Source organism: Crocuta crocuta, unplaced genomic scaffold (genome assembly GCF_008692635.1).
Source record: "Crocuta crocuta isolate KB4526 unplaced genomic scaffold, BGI_CrCroc_1.0 scaffold716, whole genome shotgun sequence".
NCBI lineage: Eukaryota > Metazoa > Chordata > Mammalia > Carnivora > Hyaenidae > Crocuta > Crocuta crocuta.
In genome coordinates, this window is record NW_027527389.1 from 273330 (window position 1) to 294901 (window position 21572).

The 21572-nt window shown below is 35.9% G+C and overlaps 1 protein-coding gene across 2 annotated transcripts in view; it reads left to right on the forward strand.

Annotated features, from left to right (window-relative positions):
• The window catches only part of LOC144222098 (neuroligin-1), a 654622-nt gene that overhangs the window by 7810 nt on the left and 625240 nt on the right, over positions 1-21572 (forward strand). The window contains exons 2-3 of one of the 2 annotated variants that reach the window (XM_077752626.1): positions 10176-10988; positions 11431-11490. In XM_077752626.1, coding sequence (XP_077608752.1) covers positions 10496-10988; positions 11431-11490 — 553 coding nt within the window. In that variant the 5' untranslated portion in view covers positions 10176-10495. Of the gene's footprint in view, positions 1-10175; positions 10989-11430; positions 11491-21572 lie in introns of those variants that run through there. The other variant, XM_077752634.1, reaches the window with a different exon arrangement.

Genomic DNA, 21572 nt, shown 5'->3' on the forward strand with positions numbered 1-21572 from the left:
ATTTTTTTTTTTTTTTTTTTTTTTTGCCAAACAGCAATGAAATTAGCTACTGATCTACATTGGTCATCCATGAACATTCTTGAATGATGAGGAATTTTTGTTATACTCTAATTTGTTTCTACCTCTTGTTCGTCTTACCCTCTCTTGCCGTAACTCTAATTAAGGTAATGCCTTCACAGAGGTCAGACATCACAGATGGAAAAAATCTGAGGGTAGGGTTAATTGATGACAAATAATATAATAAATGAATGGGTTTCTCTCAAAGATTAAGGCCGCACCAGTTATGTCATTATTGTGATTGTAATTCTTCTCATCATACTTGGGATAAGATCTTAAAATCCTAAAATAGCTTAGGCATTCTTGAATTGTCAGCTCCTCTCCAGCCTGATGCCCCACTCTGTTCTCAAATTATACTTACCACTTTGTTCTTGAAAAGCCCCAGGCTTCACAGCATTTGAGCTTTCTCTTGCCTCTGTCTGCCCCCTGGTCTTTACCTGCCAACTCCTACTCATCCTTCAGAGCCCAGTTTATAGATCTCCTCCTCAGGAAGATCGTCCATCCCACTCCACAGTGATTAAATCTCCCCTCAGAGCACTCTGCTACTTGGCAAAGCATTTATGACTAAATAGTTATCTGTGTGATTGATTTATGTAAAGTGTGTCTTCCCCATTTAATTTTAGTCTCCATGAGAATTAGCACTATGCCTGTTTTGCTCATGTGGGTCTTGCCAATGGCTGCCACTAAATAATGTAAGAGAATAAAGAGGGAAGCCATGTGTATAAATTACTGTGATGGAAAGTGCTACAGATTCAGTTACAAGAAAGGTAACAAGTGCTTTGAGAGTTGAGGGAAAGGAGTATTTGTTGTGGCTGGAAGGGTCTGAGAAGGAAGTACTGATGTTTGAGCCAGGCTTTGGGTGATGCTAGCTGGGGTTCCTTCAGGCAAACACTGCCCAAGTGAGTACTTCCTAGAGAGAAGGATCTTGTTGAACCGTTGGACCGAATTCACTGGAGACTGTTCCCAGTGCTGTGTGCTGCCTTCCAATAGTCTTTTTTTTTAATAAAAAAATTAAATGTTTTTTATTTATTTCTGAGAGAGAGACAGCGTGAGCGGGAGAGAGTCAGAGAGAGAGGGAGATACAGAATCTGAAGCCGGCTCCAGGCTCTGAGCTAGCTGTCAGTACAGAGCCCGATGCGGGGCTCAAACCCACGAACATGGGATCACAACCTGAGCCAAAGTAGCATGCTTAACCAACTGAGCCACGCAGGAACCCGCTGCCTTCTGGTAGTCTTGTTTTTCATGAAGATAGTCTGCTCCCAGGTATAACCTTGGCAACATACTCATGATTTTTTCCTTGCTAATCTTTAAAATATTTCAGGGGTAAAATTTGTTCTTTTATTACTGTCAAATTTTAGTTTCCTTTTTCTTCTTAACAATCATTTTCTCTATTTTCTCACATCACTGGAGAGCTTCATTTAGAGTGGAAATAGCTCAAGGAGAAAGAAAACAAATAGAACTGCTTACATTTTCTTCAGAGGAGAGGAGGATCGGAAATAATTTTGGGAAACTATTGAAGTCTGCCTACCCTTTCTCTGAAAAGGAGGCTCTGGAGAAAATTGAGAAGGGGGCAGGGTTTATCTTTAGAGTGTATTAATTCTTCTGCCTTATCTCCTTTTATTTGTTAGAACTCAATGTATTTGTAAAACTGTGGTCTTGTTTTATTGAAAAATGTTTTAGTAGCTTTATGTTCCTGATTTTCCACTTAGTTATTGGTTACAAGGAGATGGTAACAATTTCTACTTCATCTCATAATTAAATGAAATGATGCCGTTAGCTCACCAGCCTCAGTCTATGCTCAGTTGGAATAAGCCATTAATCAAGTTATTAATTAATGGTGGTAATGGCAGAATATACTTGTTACAGCATTAGTTCTCAATAGCTCCATGGTGATATGGCCACAACATAGACCATGACACTTGAACTTCTATATGATCAAAATCTTGAACTTTGATACCCCATCCCAGAGTAGACCTTTCATAATCTTTGGTTCTAATTATTTCTTAATTTTTCTCCTGCACCCTTCTGCTACTGCTTACCTTTCTACCTAGATTAGTATATTCAACACTGGAATTACCATTTCTCATAAACTTTGCTCCTTGAAATTCTAACATTCTTGACTTGCTTATCCCTAAGTCCTAACTTTTTTCATTACTCTCTAGCTTATATTATGAAATGTTGCTGGAAGAAGTCTCAATATCACAGTGCTTGGAACTGCTCTAAATTATGCCTGTAATTAACCCTGGCAAGCTGATCAAGAGCCTTTTTATTTTCCTCCTATTAGTATCTGGTGTGTTTCACTTTCTTCAAATGCTCAAACTGAACATATGACTTAATTGAGTTTGTCTCATTGGAGAACAAAGCAAAATGTCATGTATCATAAAAGTTCAGGGCATGTTCTTTGGAGTTAGGCACTCCCAAGCTTGTTTATTGGGTCTGCCTTTTCCTAGCTTTGTGCCCTTAAGAAAGTTATCTAAATACTCAAATCATCATTTTCCTCATCTCAAATACCAGTACTTGGCTAATAACTTGGTTGTGAGGACTAAATGACATGAGACATGTAAATGGTTTGGACAGGGCTTGGAGAGTAATTGGTGATTTATAATATTAGTCAATTTGCTGTCATTTTCACATAAATGTGATGTATTCACCTATCACTTAAACTTAACATGAAAATAAAATTGTTCCTTCTTTCCCATTTCATTCACTAATGTAATGGACTACACATTTTTGTGATCATGCAGTCCTGCGTTTATGATACCTAAACCAAAAAAGCATAAATATATACATACACTCCTGCAAAAATATCTTTATCATCAGATTGCAAAGCATACACAAAAATAGACAGTAAAAGATGAGAAAGATAAAATTAGTATTTTAATATTTTATAAATGTTGATACCTTCATTTCATCATTCATGGATCTCTCAAGCAATAGAGATCCTAAGGACACAATTCACAGCTATCGAAATACATATAAATCTGCATTTCAAGTTACTTTCTTGATTTTTTAAAAATGTTTATGTAACTTATTACTCTATATGATTAGATAGCCATAGTTTGGAGTCTTGCAATATAGCTGAAAAGCTTGTATCAGAACTAGAAGTTTCATATCTGCTTGTTTCTTGTACTTATGATTGTATTACTAGTATTTCCTTTAACATGTATTTATCTTGCAAGGAAAACTTAATTCAGTAGTCCTTTTTGTGAGGTTGACTTTAATTACAACATGATGGAAAATGTATAAATCTGCTTATCTAGTCATGTTACTCTAATATATCACTGTGTGTTGGAAAGAAACAATAACAACAAAAATGTCGCTGCTGGTAAACCTACTGTGTTCTAGACTATACACCTTCCCAAGAACATGTCAAGTGCTATACACATCATGTCAACCATGTGGAGACACTGGTATTAAACCATATATTCATATTAGCAAAGCTTAATTTCTCTCTTTAAGCTTTCTATAAAAAATTATGATACATAAGTCAACGATTTACTTTCCTTTTCTCATCTGATCATCTTGCAGTCGGGAATGAGCACAGTGCTTTGGAGATCCCTGTTCCACTGCACTGCCAGTTTAATTTTCTCGTGAATAGATTTGATAATACTCTTCCCCTGCAAGGAATATTTAATGGCTTTTTATCATCCTGTGAATAAAATCCAAACTCTTTAGCCTTTTAATAAAGGGCTTGCTTGATTTGGCTGTAACCTGCCTTTCCAGTCTCATTCAGTGCTGGACCTCATATACTCTGTGTTCTTGCCAAACTAAACTGTGCCCTTCTCAAACACTGATGCTTCTTTCTCTTCTGTCACAGGTCAGATTTCACAGAAGGGGTGGGTGGAGGGGGAGAGAAAAACAAAAAGACTCTGAGATGGGGATTTATCTGCAGGAAGTTTACTGGGGCATACCATTGGGAAAAACACCTGGGATGGAGTGAAGGAATCATAGCCAACTCCTCCCTCTACTCTTTCTGTACAGTAGGGAGCTTTGGGGCCAGGATGGCCTCTCAGAGCTGGTCTGTATTGAGGCAAAATGGCCAGGCCTTACACTGGTGTGGACCAGTCACTGGAATGAGCTGTTCCCAGGGAGATTGAGGACTACAACGGCCACTACATATCCTTTCCATGTTTCTGGAATGTGCCCTCTGCCTGGGATCTCTTCCATGACCATCAATATTTGTTCAAATATGTTTCCTAATCTATTAACTAGAGGTAGACCTGTGTTTTCTTTTAAAGCCTAACAACATTTTGTCCAATTGCGTTCATTTGCTTATTCATCCTATTTCTAAATACTTACTGTGTGAATTAATTACACACTAGTTGCTTTAAGTGTTCGGGTACTGAAAGGACTCGTGGGACTCAAATAGTTTATACTCCTTGGACAGCTTTGTTACAGGCAAATAGTACAAGAGAGAAACAACAGGAGAAGGATATGTATTGAATGGAGTCTGGACGTCTCAGATGCAGGTTTCCTTGTTTTCCCACTGTAGGTTACACAGGATACTCCTTTGTCTCCAAAATTTGAACCACCTCCAGCATGTGAAACATCTTGCTATAGGAATCCACAATTCGCTGGTGGTCAGATTCTCTTATAGTGAGCTGGTTACAATAAGCACATTCAGGTTACATGGGTGACCTCGGCCACTGAGAACACTGTGCTCCACTGAAACCAGTTATTATTAAATGTGATTATTATTAAATTATTAGTAGTAAATCCAATTCTAAAACCATTGATTATTACTAATTATTACTAGTGATAGGCTGGTGACAAGCTGATATAGTCTGACCTCAAAATGACTTATAGATCCATAGTTATAAAATATTTTTATAAAATGTAAATATAAAATATTTATCTTTAGGTAATACAGTCAGTCATCATTACTCCTGGATTTGTATTTTCAAATTTGCCTATTCACTAAAATTTATTCGTAACCCCAAAGTCAATACTCATAGATATGCAGTCATTCACAGTTAGAAGCAGAGCAGCAAAAACTCTGGGTCTTCCTATGAGCATAGTTTCCAGGCAAAGGGATACTCTGCCTCCTTGTTTCAGCTCTCATACCAAGATGAACGGAGGACAGAATTAAGAAACTCCAGTGCTGGGGCCGGAGGGAGGGGCTGTGAATCTCAACTCTGGCACCTTTTAGTGGGGTGGCCTCAGACAAGTCACTTAACATTTTTGAACCTTGTTTTCTCTTTGTAAAATAAAGAAAATAGAATCTACTAGTATGAACTGTTTTTAGGGTTTAACATTTTCATTTACAACTATGTAAATAATTTATAACTAGTTTGTAATTGAGATGAGAATTTATAACTATGTGGATAATTTATAGCTATTTCCCTAGGAACATTGATCCATGTTCTCTAACTTGATGTTTGCAGTGACTGTATGGAACATGACTACAGTGAATAACAACAGTCAGTTGTATAGCATTGGGCAAACTCCACGCCACTCTGGTGATAAGCATTCAGTCAGTCCATATTAGCTGAGGTTTAACCCATGCCTGCAGCATATAAATGATTGTCAACATAGAGTTTATGATGGATATGAAGTTATTTAAACATAACAGCAACACAAAATCCTAGCCCTTGAATAAGAAATTCAGTAGAGGGGGAGGTGGAGTTGGGTTCAACAATGAAACAAATTAAAAACAAAGCAAAGTAGAAAATAAATAGAAATAATTATTTTTAAAGACACTATGTAAAGTGATCAATCAGAAACTTTTTGCTGGGCCCCATCTCCCCATTGATTGTATATTTGTTGAACACATGTCACATTCCAATCTGCATTAGAGCCATTTTTTTAAAATAGTTTATTGTCAAGTTGGTTTCCATATAACACCCAGTGCTCATCCCCACAAGTGCCCTCCTCCGTGCCCATCACCACCCTACCCCTTACCCCCATCCCCATCAGTCCTCAGTTTGTTCTCAGCATTCAAGAGTCTCTCATGGTTTGCCTCCTTCCCTCTCCCCCACTATTTTTCCCCTTCTTCTCCCCCTTGGTCGTCCATTAAGTTCCTCCTAATCCCCCTATATGTGCAAGCATATAGTATCTGTCCTTCTCTGCCTGACTTATTTCGCTCAGCATAACACCCTCAAGGTCCATCCATGTTGCTACACATGGCCAGATTTCATTCTTTCTCATTGCCATGTAGTATTTCATCGTACATATAAACCACATCTTCTTGATCGTCAGTTGATGGACACTTATAGAGCCATTTTTTTTTTAATGTGACTTAAAGTCATACCATTTAGCACAATAGCTTATATATTACAGATACCCAATAAATGTGTATTGAGTGAATGGAAGATTGGATGAATGATTATCTAATGTTCTAAAAAGTTGTCTCTACTCTCTCCAGTATCATCTCTTTGATCTGGGTTACTCAGGAACAAACTAGTTCTAGCTGTTATGATGAATTAATGCAAGTGAGATAATATATTTCCATTTATGATGCCTTTTAAAGTGTTATTTATTTTTTATTTTATTTTTTCTCAGTGGGATTATACATACTTTAACCCAAAGGGAATAATTTTTTGAGCTAGTATCTGCACTAAATTGCAAAGTCAGATGGGAGCTAGTCCTATGAATTAATAGACTCAGCTACTTGCCTGGTTTCCTGAAAAAGGCTTTCTGATCTTATTATGTTAACATGTTTATTATAAAAGATTTCAACACATAGAAAAATATGGAGAATTGCATAACAAAGGCATGTAGCTGTGTGTGTATGTATCACTTAACACTCTCAAATGTTAGGTTTGTAAAACTTACTATAGTTAATTAATTGTGGTCTTTTAAGTCCTCACCACAGCTTATCAATCTTAGTGCCAATTAATTAATTAATAGTGTTAATTAATTAACCATTAGACTAACTTCACTCACTTTCCTCCTTACCCAGGGGTGACAAATATTCTGTTACTATATATTTATGTATTCTGTGAATAATATATAGCTTTGCTTTGCATATTTTATGCTTTATTTGAATAACATTTTACTTTATCTGATCTGCAACTTGCTTGTTTAAAACTTTTGAGATTTATCTAAGTTGACATATTTAGGTCTAGGTCCTTTATTTCACTGATGTATAGAATTCTAATTTCCACATGTATCATAATTCATTTATCAATATCTATTAATGGACATTTAGGCTATTAGGCTACAAAGTTGGAACTTTTTGGTACCCATTATTATTTTAGCATAATCTTGGGTAAACACATATGACAACCGATCACTAAAATTCATGTAAAATAAAAAGGTAAAAAATGTAAATTAAAAAAAGGAACAAAATAAAATCTAAACTTCCAATAAGAACAAGGTAATCCATTTAAATTTTGTTTCAATGAAATTGTCAGAGTATTTACCTAGACTCTGTCCTTCTGAAGGAACATAAAACACTTTTACAATTCAATTTTAAGTGTACTAGGATCAATATTTTAAAAAGTGTTAATTGTGAAGTGAGAGTGTTATCAGGTGTAATGATCAAGAGGACAGCTTTTAAATCAGATTGCATTGGACTCCTGGATCTGTTATTGATTAGTTGAGAGATCTTGCTCAGGGTATTTAACCTCTTTAAGTCTCAGTCCCTCTGAGTAAAAACGGGATAACTGTTGAACTCATGTTATAGGGTTATTGTAAATGAGATGTAAATGCATAAAAGCTAAGGGTTTGACATAAATAAGAGCTAAGAAAGCACCAATAAATAGGAAAAAAAGTCTGCTGAGAAATTTGAGTCCTTATATTATATATACATGTACACACACACACACACACACACACACACACGTGCTTTGAGGCTTATTTACACATATATTTAAAATTTCATTAAAGTAAGCCATATTTTTACATTAGTTTGGACAACTGTTATTATTATAATGACAACTTCTAAAAAATCTGTGGGGTCAATACTATAATTCTCCATACAGGTAGACCCTTGTAAAATGGGACATTTTTGTAACCTTGGAAGCAAAATGTTATTAGAATTTGAAAATTCACCGGTGCATAAAAAAATACAATCTTTCACAACCTGTGTTAAAGTATCACGTCAGTGGGAAACAGGAGTCCCTTTATTTTTAACACAGTTAAGAGCTTGTGAATACAAAAAGGAGTGTTCTTTTGTTAGTAATGAAACAAGTACTTTATATTATTAATAAGGTACCAAGTGTATAAAGAAGAACTTTTGGAAATCACTGTACTTGGAAGTTAGACTGAATAAAAAATGGTAATGAAGACTTTTAAGGTGCCACCCAGGTTCTGAATTTTGGGTGTCAATATGGTACTCTTTTAACACCAAAATGTGACTAGGAACGATTCAGCCATGTTGTGGCTCACAAAAATAAATACTGTGTACTCTTAATAGAAATGGGTTTGTGTAGCTAAATCTTCAGTATGTGCTAGAGTTTTGAGACTGGAATGGGATGGGTCTAAGCCTGCTTTTTGTATGTTAATGAGCTTTCACAGCAAAGGTTTATGAATTAACACAGACGGAAGTGCTCTTGAAGAAAGACATTTATCTCCTTATTGCCTTCTGTGATGGATTGTTTAGAGCTAAAGGAACACCAGGCCTCAACCAAATCTCCCGGTGCCTAGTTTGTACAATCTCCTTTTCAATAACACAAAGTCAGGGCAGACTCACTGCCAGACCAGCACTTCTTTGGGAATCTTCTCATAATATGACAGGATAGAACCATCTGTAATACAAATCAACACTATTATTTTCAAAGCAAGCACTTTAAAAGGTTGTTTGAACAAGAAAAGATGAATTTGCCGAGTTGTGTGCTATCTTGCAGTTAAAGTAAGATTACGCTGTGAATTGCACTGTACTGAGTGTTACATTTTATCCTGATGTGTTTTAAGTTGAATTGGGTAAACAGTGTTAGATGTTCTGTTAGTGTTAATATGCAAGATGTGGTGATTAGGTATGATTGTTTCATAAAACCACTGTACTCTATTTTTTTATTGTTCCTTTGATCTCTGAGAGGTACTGAAAACAAAATTTGTAGCTTAAAATATGCTGACTTTGATGCAGAAATTAATTTTCAAGTTGTGAATTTACTGATTTCTAAAATATTATAGCTAGATTGTAAACAAACAAAACAAAACAGAAAGCCCTAAAAACTTTAGTCTGCAAGAAAAAATGCCAATTTCTGTTTTTTTTTTTTTCCAAATTTGTCTGAAGCCATTTTATCTTTAAAATTTTTGAATCCTAATTTAAGGTGAAGGACCTGTGCTCAATGACTTGATACAAACTTTTGAGAAACAGCGAAGAGGTTGACCTTATAAGGTAGTTGCACTTAAATGATCACAGTTGAACTAGTGTTAGTGTTCTTGTTCTAACGTTAGCTTTGTTTTTTCTATATAGCATAAGGTTGGGGACTACCTTTTTGTTTGTTTTCTTTTAAATATATATAGTCACCCTTATAGTTTGTTTACATTCCACTAATTCCCTACCAATAATTTTCAAAAGATTTTCTGCTATTTAGTCCTAATTTTTATTTTTTTATTTTTTATTTTTTATTTTTTTTTAAATGTTTTTATTTATTTCTAGGAGAGAGAGAGAGAGAGACAGCGTGAGCAGGGGAGGGTCAGAGAGAGAGGGAGTCACAGACTGAAACAGGCTCCAGGCTCTGAGCGGGCAGTCAGCACAGAGCCTGACGCGGGGCTCGAACCCACGAACCGCGAGATCATGACCTAAGCGAAAGTCGGACGCTTAACCGACTAAGCCACCCAGGCGCCCCTAGTCCTAATTTTTAGTGTGTTTGTTGATTAATTCTGTGGTTCCTTGAAGTGACTGAAGGCCATCAATAAAGGGGAAACTTTACATATAGCCTTCAGTATTTTTAAAAATAGTGTACTGTGAAATGTTCCCTAAATCACATATTTTGACAAGGCCTGCTTCCACTTAAATATGTGTAAAGTCAGCAGGCAAATTTCTCAATAACCTAAAAATCTGTTATTTCCCCTGTCACCTCACATCAAACCATAATTTTTCTATGGTAGTATTTAGCTTACCTGAGTCTAGCCACTATTTATATATTTCTGTAGCTTGTAAAATATCTAGTTATTGTTCTGTCTATTTGAGCTTGTTTGTCCTAATGATTCATTTTCATTTTCTTTAGGATGCAGACCTGCCGCTAATTGGATTTGATTTATAAGAGGCAAATCTACAGTCAATGGCCACTCTTGTCACGTTGCTACTATGGAAAACAGAATGGTCAATAGGATATGGTCTGATAAATAGTGATGATTGAAGATGTTACTACAATACATGTGAAATCAATGGGAGATACTGGATACATAAAGAACTTTCTGAGCTTTTCTTGACAAGCTCTCCTTGAAGAAGTTGGAGGTGTGTTCTACCATTATCCAGTCTTTCTCAAGTGGATACAAATACCTTTGCCTCATTGTAACCAGACAACTACACAACTAATGTGGGACCATGGCACTGCCCAGATGCATGTGGCCAAATTATGTGTGGAGAGCAGTAATGGCATGCTTGGTACACAGGGGATTGGGTGCCTCATTGACTCTCTGTGTGTTGGGATGTTTACTTCAGGCTGCCCGTGTGCTTTCACAAAAATTGGATGATGCAGACCCATTGGTGACTACCAACTTTGGCAAGATAAGAGGGATGAAGAAAGAACTCAATAATGAAATTTTGGGGCCTGTTATTCAGTTTCTTGGGGTTCCGTATGCAGCCCCACCAACAGGGGAACATCGTTTTCAGCCTCCAGAACCACCATCTCCCTGGTCAGATATCAGGAATGCGACTCAGTTTGCTCCTGTGTGTCCCCAGAATATCATTGATGGCAGGTTGCCAGAAGTCATGCTTCCTGTGTGGTTTACCAATAACTTGGATGTGGTTTCATCATATGTGCAAGACCAGAGTGAAGATTGCCTGTATTTAAACATATACGTTCCGACTGAGGATGGTGAGTTTACTGCCAAAAAACAGGGAGATTAATTTATATTTTCTTTTCTATTCTAAGTTCTAACAATATTGATTCATGTGTACTGGTAGCATGCATGGCTTTTCCTGTTGGCATGTAGACATATTTTACATGCTTGCATGTCGCTCTTTTTGTTTATGTGCGTTAATGTACCTGTTCTTGTTTTTTTCCTATGCCTACTCATTTTCTTTCCTCCACAGCACGTATATTCAGGTAGAAATGGGTTCCTAATTTCCATTTCCTACCAAATGACTTCTGAGAAGATGCATCAACATTTCTCCATTGCATGTGCAGGCTCAAGGAATTGGGGATCTTTCGCACTTAGTAAATGCAGGAGCATATTAAGTTAGATAGTGGTATTGCATGTTCCGGCGGTCTGTGATGGAGCGCCATGTTATTTTCTAGTCTTCTATTCATTTTTCAGTAAAAAGAATATCCAAGGAATGTGCCAGAAAACCCGGCAAGAAAATATGTAGAAAAGGAGGTATGTATAAAAGTGGAAATAAAAAAATGGGGGAAAAGCTTGCAGAGGAAGAAGATATTCTCCCTAAGGATGATTTGCTGAGCTGGGAAGTAAATGGTTAGGTGATATTTGGAATTTAATGCAGGCCTGTCAAGGAATAGAAAGATGATTAAGGAGAGCTATAGCTGAAAACATAATATTGACAAAGCTCATTGGTGGTGTCTTATGTAGCTTGGTGCTGGTATCATCGATAGGAGTTGGATCTCTGCTTGGAGTTTGTGTTTAGAGGACAAGATATGTTTAGGCTATGACATTACCTATAAGAAACACAAATGATGCTGCCTTACCAATTGGTCGACTTTATCTCTGAAATCAGTTCTACAGATAAAGATTTCTGTTCCTCTTAAAACTGGTCTGCTCTGTCACAAACCGAGCCTTTTGTTTGCTTATTCTTAGCTACTTCTGAAAGCCCTCTGAACTTTCTCATATAAGAGTAATTTGCCGTAACTGTGGGGCAGTCACCATTATTCAGTCCTGGTATTTTTTCCCAGATAGTCTATATTTTCAGTTACTCTTCCAGAAAAGAATGAGATTTTGCAGACTTATACTAAATATTTACAGTCTTAAAATTACTTTAACATTTTTGTATTTATGTTAAACAATTTAACACATAGGGAAGAACATGATTCAGAAGCTACAATTAAATCAACCTTCAAATCATCCTCCAGCCAGATTGAGCACATGTACGCACTGACAGCTGCAAGCTTGCATCTGAATGTAGCTTGTCCACACTCCATTTTTATATAACATCCAGTAAATCACTCATAAGAGACTATGATTTTTCTATGGCAGTAAATCATCCAAGTGTTATTTTGACCTTATTCATAACTTTGTAGAATTTCCAGTCCTCATCCAGAAGTCATATTAATATTTCAGTGCTGTACATTCTATCTCTCTATGTACTTCTAACATGGCTGGGCCAAGTCAGATTTCATTACAACATCCTGGTGGGCAGTGAGTGTCTAAACTGTTCTGTTTTACAATGATTGCATTATTTGGAAGAAGCTTCATATAACAAAATTCTCAACTGCTGATAAGCGTGTTCACATTCAACTGAGTTTTGCTTTAGTTTGGTTTGGTTTTTATTTCTTTGGTCATACTAGTAGAATGAGATATAACCTTTATTTTATTATTGATGCTGTGATATGGGTTAAAAGCACAGTATACTTGAGAAAGCGGATATAGACACAACAAAGGTGTTTTAAACAACCAAAACAAAGTCTCTTGTTTTTCCCCAAATGAGAATAACTGCAGTAATTTACATGCCTTTAACTAATGTACAGCACTGCAGTGGTTATTATTATGCAGCTTATCAAGCATGTGTAATTAGCTAAGTGACTTTCACCTCCTATCACAAAGATGTTGATTCACAAAGTCATAAATAAAGATGCTATTAAAGAATGTATAAATAGAGCATAATACATGAAAATATGTACAATTAAGAAAATGATAAGATAACAAAAAGGTAAGCTAGTCAGTAAGAAAGTGACCTTTCCTCTCATACAACTTCAGGGGGACAAGGATTCATTAGAAAATTCTTTTCCATCATTCTTTGGATGTTCAGTTCCATTGGCTATATGAGAGAGTTGGCAAAGAGGTGTGTAAGGATGTGCTGTTTACTTTGGCAACTTTGAACTCACTTATAATTAGTCTTAGGACAATATCTGTAGATACCTATTTCAATTTGTGTGGTTTATAGTCTAAATCTATTGTGTTTTTTATGTTATACAGTTTAAATAATTATTTTGTTTTGGTATTCAATAATCCTTATTATTACATAACTTTTGTTCATTTATTAGTTGTTTGTATATTATTCCAAAGTCTAAATAACAAAGGTTTTAAATGTAGCTTTCTATCTAGATAAACTTTTTAAAACTAAATAAAATTAAAGTTTAGAGCTTTTAAGCAGAGGAGTAAAATTCTTTTTTCCAGACTTTTAATTTTTTTTTCTCTATCATGGAGGGTCTCTTTTGGTCACTTTGTGAAATCATACTATTCTGGTTTAAGAAAATATTAGTCATTTCATATCTATACATATAACAATATATGTCTCATATGGACTCTATGTTCTTCAACAGAATTCTAGATGGTGGTTCAGGAAGTATAGGAATAGATGTGCTGCATTTTATAGGTGATAAGATATTTTGGTTTGTTATTATTTACCTTTTTATTTAAATTGTTTGTAGTCACCTTCCAAGGCAGCTGAACCCCCCACCCCTGTGCCAAGTACAATAAAGCTGTGCATACTATATTCATCCAAAACTATTTCTTAATTGCTTAAACCACGCACTATTCAACGGAGTCAGTAATGAATGAAAGAAACAAAGATCTTTCTTCCCATAGAACTTACTGCATTCAAGTAAATATACAATGAACAAGCATTTTCTCCACATTAGTCTGTATAACAGGAAGAAAATCTTTTACTTCCTGTAAGAGATTCCTTGCTATAGTGTTTAAATAGAGCTTTTGTAATATTATCCTGTACAGTTGAAAGAGGAAAAAACCCCATTTTTATCAATAGGCTCCCACTCATTTAAAACAGGTCCCAGTTGCACTTTTCAATCTATCTTTTTATATTTCCCATGACAGTTTCAGCCATATGTTAATTACTCTCTAGATATGTCTTCAGGGTATTATCCTTGCAAAATTGAAAGGTAGGGGCTTAAACTGAGATGGCTGTCAGCACTTGGCCAAATGGGCAGATAACGTGTGACAGAAACTGGAATTTGGATGTAGTGGAAAGAGGTAATTTATCACCAACAAATTTATGAGAAAAAATATTACCTTCCTTATTGTATAAATAAGAAAGTAGGTTCTGAGGTTAAGTGTTCTGATCCAATCTCTATTGCTAAACCTAAGTGATAGTTAGATTTGTCTCTAGTTCTTGCTTCTATTAGATACATTTCCATTATTTTAAATTATCTCTTCTAGAGATTTATTTTTTAATTTTAATTTTATTTATTTATTTTGAGAGGGAAAGAAAGAGAGCAAGCAGGGAAGGGGCAGAGAGAGAGGGAGAGAGAGAATATCTAGTTGGCTCCATGCTGTCAGTGCAGAGTTAGAAATGGGGCTCAATCTTATGGTTTCTGAGATCAAGACTGGAGCTGAAATCAAGTCAGTTGCCTAACCGACTAAGCCACCCAGGGGCCCCTCCTCTAGAGATTTCTATAGCTTTTGTAATATATCATCTCTCTACCTTGATCTCCCTTTCTTTTTTTATTCCTTTAAGACATATCATGAATTCTTGTTTTTCAACCTGTGGACTCTATTTTAGATAAATTTCATGCTCACGTTAACTGAATTGGTTCAAGACAATGATAGCAGCTGATTTCCAGAAAACATGCTAGTAACCATTGTAGTGAATGTACTTCATTCCTACACATAATTTTATTACTGTCTAGGCCAAAATCTCAGCATATTTCTCCTGGCTACTATCAGGAGTAGCTTTAATTTGCTTATGTTTCATTTTGTTTCTTTAGTTTGCTGTCTTGTGAGAGTTGCCAACAAACAGAAGAGTGGTCAAATATTAGGCAGTAAACATGAGAAGGAGGAACAAGGGACCCAGAGAATCCACAAACAAATTGATTGGCTCATGGATACCCTGGAGCTGTGCAGCTTTGCATTTCTCTAGCACTTTGACTGTTGTTTGCATAGCTTTTCTGAGATGAATTCAGAATTGATTTTCCTTTTTGCAGTGGTGAGAAATTGTTAACCTAATTGTCTCATTTACCTCAGTTTTTAATGTATAGAAAATTAGAATCTTAATAGATGACTCTTGCATAATTTTTTACTCTTTGAGACTTTTATTCCTGATTTTCATAAGTATTTTACTTGTACATTCTCCGTTTAGTATTCATTACCTGAGATAACATTGAATGATTCAAGAGTCTTTTCCAACATTAGAGTTTATCTGGTTCTTTGTTGTACATAGAGACTGATTTTTTCCTAATTAAATATGTATAGCAATACTCCTTTCATTGTTAATGTGTTTAAAAATTATATTCCAGAATGCTCTTCCTTCTTGCTTATATGTTTTTAGCAAATTTATTTATGTAACAAATATTTATTGAGTCCTTACTCTGTGCCAATTAGATTACTGCTCTAATACCCAGAGATATATTACATCAGTGAAAAGTGTAAAAAATAAAAATAAACAAAAAATCCTTGATCTCCTCAAGCTTACATCTAGTGTGTGGAGACAAATTGTAGACAATAAACACAATTAACAAGTAAAGTTAAAAGGTGTAAGACGATGAGAAATCAACAGAATATGGAGGATCAGGGGTGCTGATGTGATGGATCAAGGTAATTTTAAATAAGATATTTAGCATAGTCCTCATTCCAGCAAAGACCTGAAGGAGATGAAGTGGATATCTGGGGAGGTGAAGTGATTATCTGGGGAGAGAGCAGAGTAAAGAGCTAGTACAAAGGCATTAAGGTGAGAGTCTGCGTTGTGTAGTTAAGGAATAATTACGGCTATTGTATATCTGAAAGGGGAGAGAGGAGCAATGAAATTCAGAATGATCTGACTTTTTATTAAAGATATAATGCCAACACAGCAAATGAAACTATAAACAAAATGAAAAAGTAACCTACCATGTAGGGAAAAATGTTTGTAAATGATATATCTGATAAAGAGTTAATATTCAAAATATATAAACAACTTATGCAACTTAACACCAAAACAAAAGCCTCACAAATAATACAATTTAAAAGTGGCAGAGGAACTGAACAGACATTTTTCCAAAGAAGAGATGCAGATGGCCAACCGACACATGAAAAAATGCTCAACATCACCAATCATCAGGGAAATGCAAATCAAAACCACAACAAGGTATGATCTTACACCTGTCAGAGTGGTTAATATCAAAAAGACAAGAAGAGATGACTGCTGGCAAGAATGTAGAGAAAAAGGAACCCTTGTGCACTGTTGGTGGGGATGCAAATTGGCATAGCCATTGTGGAGAACAGTATGAAGTTTCCTCAAAAAATTTAAAAGAAACTACCATACAGTCCAGTAATTTCACTACTGGATGTTTACCCAAAGGAAACAAAACCACTAATGCAAAAAAATATATAACCCCTATGTTTATTTTAGCACTATTTATAATAGCTGAGGTATGGAAGCAACCTAAGTGTCCAACTACATGATTTTATTTATGTGTGGAATCTGAATAAGGAAAAAGAAACAAACAAACAAAGCAAAAAACAGACCCATAAATACAGAGAGCAAACTGATGGTTTGCCAGAAGGGAGAAGAGTAAAGATATAGGCAAAAATGAGTGAAGGGGAATGGAGGGTGCAGGCTTCCAGTTATAGAATGAATAAGTCATTGGGATGAAAGATTCAGGAAAAGGGAAGAAGAAGTTATTATGGCCGATGAATTGAGAGTAGATTGTAGAAGAGTATGGGGAGACCACAGAGGAGATAAGAGACTATCAGAGTCCAGACAACATAGGAGCCTGGTCTGGCCTCAGTCCAGAGAATTAACAATGGAAGTGATACAGTCTCGATGTATTTTGAAGGGTCACATTTTCCCCCATTGATTTGCTATGGGCTCTGAAAGAAAATGAGAGAGGATTCCTAGATTTTTGGTCTGAGTCCTTAGAAGAATAAATAAATTTGCCACCAATTATGATGGAACAAAAGGAATGTTAGAATGGTTTAGGGGGAGGCACAGTGGAAAAATGGTGTATAGTTTTGGACATGTTAAATTTGAGATCACTTATAGACATTCAAGTACAGACATCAAGGAACCAGGCTGAAGTTCAAGAGAAAGGTATAGGAGGAATAAATTTAAGAATCATTGTGGTTTGGAGCTAAAGGCTTAAATTCATGAGGCTGAGTGAGAATAAAAGGAATGGAATGAAAATAGAGAAAAGGAAAAGATTCAAAGACTAATCCGTGAGACATGCCGACATGTCTCTGGGTCTGAGGCACTGGAGTGGGTCTAAGAAAATAATGGGAGATTTGGAGTCTCTGAGCATAAACAAAGTATTTTAAGGAGTCTTGCTATAAAAAGGAAAAGAAAAAATGGGAACCAAGGAAAATACAGGTTGATTTTGTTGCTGTATGTTAAGATGAATGAAAGAAATGTTTGTATAGTAGAAAGAGAAAAATTAAAAATATAGAGGATTGTAGACTGCTAAAATAACATTCTTATAGAAAGATGGGATCTAGTATACATTTGGAGGTTTTGGATTAAAAAGAGCATAGACTGGGGCGCCTGGGTGGCTTAGTCGGTTAAGCGTCCGACTTTCACTTAGGTCATGATCTCGCGGTTCGTGGGTTCGAGCCCCGCGTCGGGCTGTGTGCTGACGGTCAGCTCAGAGCCTGGAGCCTATTTCAAAGTCTGTGTCTCCTTCCCTCTCTGACCCTCCCCTGCTCACGCTGTCTCTCTCTCTCTCTCTGTCTCCTAGAAANTCATGGGTAGAAATGGAAGTGGCAGTCTATTTTTATCTGATTAGTTTTATTCTGTTTGGGTGTAATATTAAAGGGAATGTAGATAGAATTAACATAGGCAAGGGACGCCTGGGTGGCTTAGTCGGTTAAGCGTCCGACTTTCGCTTAGGTCATGATCTCGCGGTTCGTGGGTTCGAGCCCCACGTCGGGCTCTGTGCTGACTGCCAGCTCGGAGCCTGGAGCCTGTTTCAGTCTGTGACTCCCTCTCACTCTGACCCTCCCGTGCTCACGCTGTCTCTCTCTCTCTCTATCCTAGAAATAAATAAAACATTTTAAAATAAAAAAAAAAAGAATTAACATAGGCAAGCTCTTAATTTGTTGTAGAATTTAGCCTCATTAGTTTAATATCATAACAATCTTATGAGATTCTTATTACCATATTACAAATACATACATGGAGGACCAAAGAGGTTAAATATCTTGTCCAAAGATACATAATTTGTTGGTCACCAATTATATTTTCTTGGAGGAGACGATTTTTGAACAGAATAAAACAAAACAATACAAGAGCAGCAACAGCAATGCTGTTTATGTGAGATCCCATATCAAACAGAAAATGAAATTGGTGGCCAGTAGAAAAAAATCACATATATTGGAGTAATTACAACATCTGGTTCATTTGGGGGTTCAAAGATGAATGGGAAACCAGATTGTACCAGAGAGTTGGCTTCATATTTAAATTAGTAACCTTGGACAGATGTGGTTAAGTCTTCTAAAAGCTAAACAGTTTAAGTTGGAACTCTGAAATGAAGTAAATCTAAAGGGTTGTAAAGTTTTTAAAGAGTAACATCAATTGTCCCATTGTTTACTTCAGTCTCCTGAAGCAGATGATTAAAAGACCATTATAGTTGTCCAACTCAATTTTTCCAGAGAATAAATACCTTTTTTCTTATAGAAACTGGGGTTGAAGTTGAAAACAGTTAAGACTTATGTTACCAGCAAAAAGTTATTCCACAAAATAAATCCTTTGTAAAAAGTACTTTTCTTTCTCCTATCCAATGTATAATAAATAATATATTGTCTTCACATCCTGTTTTCACATATAAGACATGCTACTAGCTTAATAATTATGATTTAATTCATTTCTACATTACTTAGCATTACATATTTTGTTGATAATCTTTTGGCTTTTAATATTTCTTCTATGAATGCTCTTCTTTTTCCTCCTGGTCATGGTGGTACATTCTAAAATGGTCTAGGAAATGACCAATTTTAAAAATCACGCCAGTATATAAATTTGCTAGAAGCAATCATATGAACTCCTTCTAGATTTGATCATCTTCAATTCTGGACTAGAATTGAAACATAATTCCTAATCATCAATTTTCTCATAGCCATTTCTAAGAGGACAAAGTACTTTATGTAACACTTCCTATATTAGTTTCCTGAGACTGCTGTAACAAATTGCACAAATTGTGGGGCTTAAAATAGCAGAGATTTATTTTCTCACAGTTCTGGAGTTGAAAAGTCCAAAATCAAGGAGTTGACAGAGTGGTGATTTCTGGAGCTTTTGAAGGAGAATCTTCCTTCCTCTTTCATAGCTTCTGGTAGTTGCCAAACCTCCCGGGCATTCCTTGGCTTGTAGATGCATCTCTCTGATTCTGCCTCTGTTGTCCCATGGCATTCTTTCCTGTGTGTCTCCCTTTTGTCTCTGAGTCTTCACATGGCCTTCTCATAAGATGCTACTGACAGGATTTATGGCCCACCCTAAATCCTGTGGGTGTGCATCAGATTTTCTTTTTCCATTTATCCATCGATGGATGCTTGAGTTGTTTCCATATCTTGACTATTGTAAATAATACTGCAGTGAACATAAGGGTACATAAACCTTTTCGAATTAGTGTTTTCATTTTCTTAAGATAAATACTCAGAAGCAGGAATTATTGGATTGTGTGGTAGTTCTATTTTTAATTTTTTAAGGAACCCTCTTGCTGCTTTCCATAGTAGCTGTGCCATTTACATTCCCACCAGCAGTGCGTGATGGTTTCTCTACCTCCTCAATAGTACTTGTGATTTATTGTCTTTTTATACGAGCCTTTCTGACAGCTGTGAGGTGATATCTCATTGTGGTTTTGATTTGCATTTCCCTGATGATAAGTGATGTTGAACATCTTTCCTTGTGCTTGTTGGCCATCTTGTATGTCTTCTTTGGAAAAATACCTATTCAGATCCCCTGCCTATTTTTAAGCTGGATTGTTTACTTGTTTGCTACTGAGTTGTCAAATTACTATTTTTTATAAGGATACCAATCATATTGGATAGGGTCCACCCTAATGATCTCATCTTAACTAATTATATGTATAAAGATCTTTTTTTTCAAATAAGGTAACATTCTGAGGTACTCAGGGTTAGAACTTCAGCATATCAGGGGGGCACATTTTAACCTATAAAGTCATGTTCTGAAGTTCTAGTTAGACATGAATTCTTGATGGGCACTAAGCACCCATCCACTTTTCTTTAAACTGAATCCTCAGAAAGATTTGGGAATGGTGTCGTCATTATATCTGTTTTATAGGTTTCTTATTTAAGTTAGATAATTTACCCAAGGTCACATGCTGCTAGTTAGGAGCTGGGGCTCCTTTTCAAATCAGAACTCAAATGTAATATTCAGGCCCTCTAAGTCCTGTAGATTCTTTTTGCTCTCCTGAGAAGTTTCCTTAATTTGTTTTTTCAGTATTTTTCTATCAAGATAGGGTGCTATGCATTAGTGTAGGTACTTTTAAATATGCAAGCGTTTGATCTGTGATAAAATGATTGTGATTTTTTTTTAACTTTCCCTGAATTTTAAACATTTTATCCAGATGGTTGCTTACATGCAAATGTGGTTTCAGTTAAAATTAAGCTCCTATCAATTTAACATTGTAGTAGCATTGATTTTCAATACTATCTCATTTTTCATATTTAGGCACTTGAACAAAGTTCTTTTTAAAATGATTTTTTAAAATTTAAGACCTATTTCTTTGTTTGCTGTAATTTTGTTCATCTGGTATCTATGTAATGATAGCATTAGAGCAATATAATTACAGTCCTTAATTTTCATTAAAGCATGTAAAATGTGGCAAGAATCAGTTTTAAACAATTACAAAAAGAAATCTTAATAAAAGGAGTTGGGGTCATTGCAGCCATAATTTGGAAAATTATAAAATCTGATTAATCAACAGTCCTAATTTTCTGCTTCTCATTTGAGGACTGAAAAGAAAAGTGTTCATCCTCCCTTTTATCTCTTCTCTTTGAGGCAAGACTTTTGGATCAGTTAGGCCAAAAAGGAATTACGTGTTGGCTCTTAGTCTTAGGAGAATAATACAAAAGCACTTTCCCTCTCTTCTCTTTCTCTCACAAAAGAGCTCCTCTTCTGTTTCCCCAAAAGACTTCAGGGTTCCTCTTCTAGAATCTCCTTTCAATTTCCTCGAAGTGGAAGTAGGAGGAGGAAGGGGGGGAATAGAGAGACAAATGAGTACAACACAGGTGTGACGAGAGGACAAACGTAACCCTGAAAGGTAGGTAAGAAGCCTGAATATACATTGTAAATATAACCATTCCTGGGAAAGGAAGAGGGAAGCCTGGGTAGGATTATTAAGAAC